Genomic DNA, 7,703 nt, shown 5'->3' with positions numbered 1-7,703 from the left:
TCTGGCATATGGGCTTAAGTGCTTAAGCCATTAAGCATATGGAAGGATTTTGGGTACAGACGCACGTACGCCCCGCGTACCAGAGGAGTACGCCCAGCGTACGCCCTCTGTTGGGTTTTCGAATTTGGGCTGTGAAGTATTGGGCTGTTTATGGGCTAGCTGGGCTTGGGCCGTGACTGAACAGTATAGATGGAGTAATTTGGGCCCAATAATTATTATGGACCTTGGATCTAGGCCCGATTAGAAAGATGGGCCCAATTTAGTAAATTGGGCCAATATTGGGCTTTGCATAAGGACTTGGTTTTGGGACTTGGCTCAATAAAAGGAAAATGGATTTAAGGAGTGGTGTGGGCACTTGGCTTAGAAAGTCATGTTGGATTCTAACTTGGTGATTATCATGTGATAGTTGGGAGTTCCGGTGAGTCAGCGGTCAGAGATTTGCAGGATTTCGGCAGTTGCAAGGTGAGTTATCCTCACTATACCAAGGGTCTAAGGCACCAAGGCCGGCTCTTTGAATTGTTATTTGAGTAATTGCTGTTGTGATATGTTAGTTTGGTATTCTGCTAGAATGGATGATTATATGCGAGCATGGCTGGTTAGATCGGCATCCTGGTAGACTGGATGTGGCTATGCTTAGTGACCTGTAGTTGGTCGGACTGTCTGTGTGCTGGTAGGAGATTACCTGTGTTATGTGAGCATATTTGAGCAGTTGTAGAGGGTATTCCATCCCGGTAGGATGATAGGGCCCTAGTACGTAGTTTATGTGGACTATTATGTGATTATCTGGTAAGTGCACATGTTGTTAGTATGTGGGCATTCCAACCTGATGGTTGTGGGCCAGGAGTATTCCATCCAGGTAGGATGATTGGACTCATAGTATGTTGGCATTCCAACCCGATGGTTGTGGGCCAGGAGTATTCCATCCCGGTAGGATGATTGGACTCATAGTAGGTTGGCATTCCAACCCGATGGTTGAGGGCCTGAGGTATTCCATCCTGAGGGATGATTGGACCAATAGTAGTGATTGTTGTATGTGTAGGAGTATGGGCATTCCAACCCGATGGTTGTGGGCCGAGAGTATGCCATCCTGGTAGGATGATTGGACTCGTGGTATGTTGGTATTCCAACCCGACGGTTGAGGGCCAGGGGTATTCCAACCTGATGGTTGACCGGACCCATTGTGTGTTGTTTATTGCTGTATGTGTATGGTTATGTGTGTATGGGTGTATAATTGGTGTGGTATTGAGCCCTTTATTTCGGTTGTCGATTTGGTGGTTTTTGCGGCTCATTGGGGGTAGAGGTCCTAAGAAGAGAAAGCTCGTTATTGCCATCTTCTGCGGGTTCCTTTGGTGTGTTTGGAAAGCGAGGAATGACACGTTATTTAATTCTTATAGGGAGAGGCTCCCAAACTGGTGGACAACATTATTTCTTTGGTGTTTAGTTGGGTTAAAAATAGAGGAAATTTTGGTACTTGTAACTTGGGTGAGTGGTGTTGCTCTCCCTTTAACATTTTATAATTGTTTTGTTCTTTTTTCGCTGCCCTGTCTTGTTGCTTTATAGGCAGTGATTTTTTTACGTAATTCTGCCGGTTAAAAAAAAGACGATAATGTGAAGCAAGTTTGGGGTTCTCAAGACACGATTTCCAATTATAGTATATGTAATTATGCATAGTACTTCTCGAGAACAAACTAAAGACATTAATGATGTGAATGTTTGGCATAAAGATGTAAGTGGGTGCAGGAGAACGCTAAATGGGAGTTGAAAAAGAAATTGGAGGTTGTTGAAAATGACCTTGAGGTTGGTGTTGATAACCTTGACCGTCAAAATATTTTGAAAACCTTGCATGCTATTGAAAGGCGAGTGATGTAGCTCAGAAAGCAAAAGTGAGATGGGGAATTGATGGAGATGAAAACTCCAAATGCTACCATGATATTCGGATAAAAGGAGGCATCAAATTCAACTTTCAGCACAAGGTGTAGTAGAAGGAGATTAATACGATTATGGTTAAATGTGTGTGTGTGTGTTTTACCTTTTTTAAGAAAAGTTTCACATGAATGATTGAATCTCTTGCCATTCAAAAACGTAGTTCCAGATTTAGGAGCCTCATTGCGGCTCAAGTGTCTAGTCTTGAGAGTGTGTTCATGACTAAAGAAGTTAAGCAAGCAGTGTGGTCTTGTGGTAATGAAAATCCAAAGTCCACATGGTTATATTTTTAGCTTAATAACACTACTAAAAAACATAGGGTTTAGCTACAAAAAATAGCTAAGGAAAATTTTCGTAGGTAATTACCTACGGAATAGGATGCCCTAATTTAGTAACGGAATAAGTATGAAATAGATACAGAATAGCAACGGAAGTAAATCCCTAGGTATTCCATCACTAATTAGCTACGGAATAGCGACGAAAGTAAATATGTACGTATTTCATAGGTAATTAGCTACGGAATGGCTAAAGACTACAGACTGAAGAGATTAAATACATAATAGCTATGAAATACATAATAGCTACAAAATACTGTCGACTTTATAATAATTATTATTATTATTCCCATTGTTATTATTTTTCATTATTCGAGTCTTAAAATTTGTTTTTGGATCGTTTTTTTACATATTTAAAACACAAACAATTACAAATCATACTAATAGTACTACTAATAATAATATTTATAAACATAATGATAATATAAAATAATGGTAACGAATGTGTTTAACACACAAAGAAACGAACAAACGAAAAAAATTATGCTTAACACATCAATAAGGTTCAATAATCTACGTTTAATATATAAATAACGAGTGTGTATGTATATGTATGTGTATGTGTATGTTTATATGTGTGTGAGTGTGTGTGTGTGTATATATATATATATATATATATATATATATATATATGTGTGTGTGTGTGTATGTGTATGTGTACGTATTTAAAAGAAACAAAGTAGCTTGTTAGTGAAACTGTAAGCATTATAATGTTAAACAATGAAACGAATAATGGATGTACACGAAGAGACTCGATAATCCATTTTCTAGGTTGAATCGTGTTATCATTGTTTAGGCTGATAGGTTGTGTGGGCAAGTTTCTACCATGGAACAACAACAACAACAAATGAAAGAACAAATGGAAATGATTATTAACAAGTTAAATGGTCAAATGTGTATAAAAAAATGAAGTTACCTAAACGTGAACAAGACGAAAAGATAATTACCCTCGCAAGTCATTTTCCCTACACGTTTATGGGTTCTTTAGTCTTTAACCCGTTAGGTTTGGTCTTAGCTAGTATTTATTCTCCTCCTTTTTTTGTAGCTTTTATGCTTTTCTACTTAGAACACTTGTAATTTCTCTCTTTCAATAAGAATATGCCTCTTTATCATCCTTCATAAATTCTCCATCTTTTTTTGTAGCTCTTATGTTTTTTCTACCTAGAACACTTGTAATTTCTCTCTTTCAATAAGAATATGGTTTTATTATCATCCATCATAAAGAATGCAAATATTATTAATACTTATATCTAGAAAAAAAATACAAGCACGAAGAGTAATTAATTAGAAATGGATTGAGGAAAAAACGTGGATATGGTTTGTCTATCATTTTTAGAACTTATGTTATAATTAGTTTTTAGGGTTAATGATCTAGAAAGGTAACGAACTTTGGTATTTGTCCACATTTAGGTAATCATGCTTTTTTTGTTCATATTTGACCATTGAACTTGCTTGACCTATTCAAAATAGGGTATTATGATTGGTAATTATGGTAATATTACCATATTATGAGCAGGTCAAATAAGTTTATTGGTCAAATATATACAAAAAAACATGGTTACCTAAATATGGACAAAAACCAAAGTTTCTTACCCGTTTTGTTAATATTGGACAAGAACAGTCTCAGGGACTTTACCCTAGGATTAGGCTCCGACAGCAATGAACAAATAGGTTAGGCTTGGTCTAATCCAGTTCAGTCCCGACTAGTCATGGGTTTGGCTGTGTTGCTAAGTCTTTAAAGCACATATATCGTAGCCCCTTAAGCGTATACAACCCAACCCTTAACTAGTTGGGCCTAAACTGGATTGGCCCAAGACTTGACCATCTCCTCATACACAAAGACGAGACAACCCAATTTCATGTCATATCAATGAATCTTATGACTACTCACACTTAACATAAAGAACATAATAATACCAAAATGGATAAGAAACTGTGGTTTTTGTCCACATTTTGATAACTATGTTTTTTTCATACACATTTGACCAGTAAACTTGTTTGACATGTTCATAATATGGTAATGTTACCGTTAATTACCAATCATATTACCTTATTTTGAACAGGTTAAACAAGTTTAATGATCAAATATGTACGAAAAAAACATAGTTGACTTAATGTGAACAAAGACTAAAGTTCATTACCTTTCTAGTTCATTAAATTAAACATTGTAAGTATTTTATCACATGCTATACTTTTCAGATTGTAGACTTATGCTTTTTGGATTGATTTTAGTTTAAGTATTGCACCTCAAATGCAAAAGCTAAGTTACAGAAAATTAAATCTCTCTTTTAATACTATGAATTTATTATCAATAGAATATATAACAAAGGGACTAGATTTTTAATTTACTTTTTCATAAATAAAAATGTTTTCGGTATGTTGGTGCAGTTTAAATCTCCGAATAAGAACATTTTGAAGGGCGCCAAATTCCTTATTCCTTGCTCTCACATTCTCACTCACAGGCCTTGAAACTCTAAAAATGTCGCCAACAAAATCGAGCTCCAGGAAGAAGAAGATCACTGAATCCGGAACTCCGAAAACGGAGATCAAACGTACGATGGTGGAAGAAGATGTTTTCAACTTCGATGCTAATCAATTGAAGCAGCGAGCTCCGAAGAAACAACGGTCGACCTTTGAAGATGATTTCGATGCCGATATATCTAGGTAAATTCTCAGTTTCAATCTAAAGTATCGACGACGCGTCCAGTTGATAGTGAACAGGATTTAATCGAAACTGATTAAGTTTAGTAGTTCAATTGCAATGACTTGGTGTAGTGTTGCTTATTTTCTGCATATAAGTAATAAACATCAAATTATCTGTAGATTTTGAGTTCGTACAACTTGTTTATGGAAATTTGCAGTGATATAAAAGGTTTGATGAACGCATTACATCAGATCAAAGAGAAAGCGCAAAAGGACGGACAGAAGAAAAAAGAGGAGACTATTTCCAGGTGAACTCTTCTATTTGCTTAGGTCTTAATTCTGTTTATTATCCATGCTGCTAGAGCATCATTGCTATAGAATGACGAATCGGGTCTATTTGACCTAGTGAGGTTTTCTATAAACTTTATTAATGTTTTAGCTATCTGGATCTACATAATAAGATAGCTATTGCCTGTTTGCTACATCGCAGGTATGTTCTGGTGATTCTGTGTTATGTTGTTGGATACGATCATTCATCGTGATTTGTAGCAAAGATGATGATTCATTATCTGGTTTAATTAGATCGCAATTGCTTTTATTTCTGTAATGGAATTGTTCTTCCATGAATGAGAAGGCCTTATGTACTCTCCTTCTTCAATTATGCATATTATCACTTATCAGTGGATTATTTCACTACTGTAACTATTTGTTTTACCTAAGTTATAATGTGGATATATGCACAATCATAATCACAAGTTACAATCCGGATATATGCCCCTGATTCATAAACATTTAGTTTTTATTTATTGATTCTGTAGTTTACATATCTTCTTCCCATCTATTCTTCTGTTTCACTGAGATTGATAATATTTTGGTTTTCCAACAGTGTTGCTACAGAAATCAGGTCTACATTTGATGAGTTGAAGTCCAAAGTAGAGAAAGAAAGGTGACTGTAATTACCTACTGATGTCTGCTTGAATATCTATCATATAGTCTTACTCTAATACACATTCTATATCTGTAAATTTCAGGCAAAACTTTGCCAAGGCACTATCAAAGAGCTCAAAAGAGGTTTGCAAAGAGAATATCCATCTTCAACAGTTTACTTGTAATAATTTTGCTTCTCAATGGTTGAATACTTATAAACACTTATAAATTTGCATAAACAGTGTGAGAACATGCTGAAGAATGAGACTACCAAGTTCCAAACAATTTATGAAAATTTCTGCAAGGACAAAAACTCACATCTTCAGGCTCTGAAAGGTACTTTAACACTTGTTTATGATAAAAAAAGACATCTATTGAAAATTAGTCCTTGAATTTGTGAATTCTTCTGTCTTGAATGATTAATTCTTGAGTGTTTGATTTTCTTGCTAAATAGATACCATTTCAAAATACGAAGAAGAGAAGGAGAGATTGTCCATGAGATATGAACAACACAGTAAGCAATCTCCTTCACTTGTCAAATAATTCAATCAAAATTAAAGTTGTAAAAAATATCAATGTACTTTCATTAATTTGCTTATTATATCATTCTACTTTAATATCTGAGCACACAGGAAAGAAAGAAAAGAACATGATATCTGAGCACGAGAAGGCTTGTGCAACCAAAATTTCTGAACTTGAGGAATCACTCAAGAAAAAGAAACAGGTTAGAAATTGTTGCTTTATGAATAAATAAATTCGGTTATAAAACAACATTTTCAAAATAAATGTTATAAATTTCATATGCTATAAGTTAAAGATGGTGTTTTTGTTTGGTAGGATGACAAAACATTCAGCTTTCTGAGGAAGACTCTGGGCTCATTTCTTGATACTGCTTCTGATGATGACTGCCCACCTGATGAATGAGGTGAAAATTGAAATCTCTCATATGCTAATAATAATCTTAGTGAACTTTAGTTAAAAAAGATGCTTATCTAGATTCTAGTAATCTACCACTTTGGATATTAAAATCAACCAGAAACTTGTTTGTTTTTATGTAGTTAGGGATATAAATTGGATTATATATCGATGTTTAAATTGGGGGTTAAATGGTTCATTGGAGTTTTATGTTAAAAAGTTTTTTTTATTATGTGGGTCCACCATTTGTCACATCCCTCTTTTAAAAAGTTTAGAGATAATCAGATTGTCTGAAAATATAAGGCAAGAAGCAAGATTATTTATTAAAAAGTTTATTAAATATAAATTTCTGTATTATGTTTATGGATTCATTGATTTTTTTTGTAAAAGTTTTATGTATCAAAATAATCATAGTACCCCTAAGGCAAAATACCATTTTCAACCAAAATGTATCGTTCATTTCTAGGGAAAAATACATTAGATAGTAAAATAAAAAATAATCTTACTTTTTGTGATTAAGTCATGACTCATGAATCAGATAGCTAAATTGATAATATAATCAAGTTCGTGAGATATTATCGATGGTCACCAAGATTTTATTGTGGTTGGTTTTACAGTGATTTGAAATGGGTCACCACCATTATATAAAATATATATAAGATTATTTATTTTACATCAGTTGGTTTTAGAGTTTAAGAATTGAAAATGTGCAAAAAAATATTAGTAACTAAACTGGAAGATTGTGAATATTGTTTGCTATTTGACAGACTTTGTCACTTGAAAAAAAGTTTTTGTTTGGTTAAGAAGAATCCATAACTGTTTCTAAACAAAATGTTTTATATCAAAGTAAAATGATCGAATTAGCCTTTTTTTATTATCTTTTCCATGAATTTTCTGTTAAAACGTGAGCCGAATTCTCCATTTTTGAGTTATTTCGTTACTTTATTTCTAATAACATCT

At 34.1% G+C, this 7,703-nt stretch overlaps 1 protein-coding gene across 1 annotated transcript; it reads left to right on the top strand.

The window, feature by feature from the left end:
* Positions 1 to 4,700: 4,700 nt before the first annotated feature.
* LOC145109962 (DNA ligase-like protein) lies at positions 4,701 to 6,975 on the top strand. Its single transcript, XM_079047056.1, has 8 exons — positions 4,701 to 4,922; positions 5,120 to 5,209; positions 5,788 to 5,847; positions 5,933 to 5,972; positions 6,071 to 6,164; positions 6,283 to 6,342; positions 6,461 to 6,552; positions 6,666 to 6,975. Exons 1-8 carry the CDS (start codon positions 4,738 to 4,740, stop codon positions 6,750 to 6,752), a joined length of 708 nt encoding a protein of 235 aa, XP_078903182.1. The 5' UTR covers positions 4,701 to 4,737; the 3' UTR covers positions 6,753 to 6,975.
* The last annotated feature ends 728 nt before the right edge of the window (positions 6,976 to 7,703 follow it).

This window comes from Lactuca virosa, chromosome 4 (genome assembly GCF_052849685.1).
Source record: "Lactuca virosa cultivar CGN04683 chromosome 4, Lactuca_virosa_CGN04683_v6, whole genome shotgun sequence".
NCBI lineage: Eukaryota > Viridiplantae > Streptophyta > Magnoliopsida > Asterales > Asteraceae > Lactuca > Lactuca virosa.
Note: the sequence above shows the minus strand (reverse complement) of the source record. Positions and strands in the feature narration are given on the sequence as shown.

What these genes read in the sequence shown, in the direction of transcription:
- LOC145109962 (XM_079047056.1), top strand. Translation starts at nt 4,738, where the DNA reads ATGTCGCCAACAAAATCGAGCTCCAGGAAGAAGAAGATCACTGAATCC. An exon ending in AAAGAGGAGACTATTTCCAG is followed by an intron (nt 5,210 to 5,787) that starts GTGAACTCTTCT and finishes GTTTTCCAACAG; the next exon opens with TGTTGCTACAGAAATCAGGT. An exon ending in CATGAGATATGAACAACACA is followed by an intron (nt 6,343 to 6,460) that starts GTAAGCAATCTC and finishes CTGAGCACACAG; the next exon opens with GAAAGAAAGAAAAGAACATG.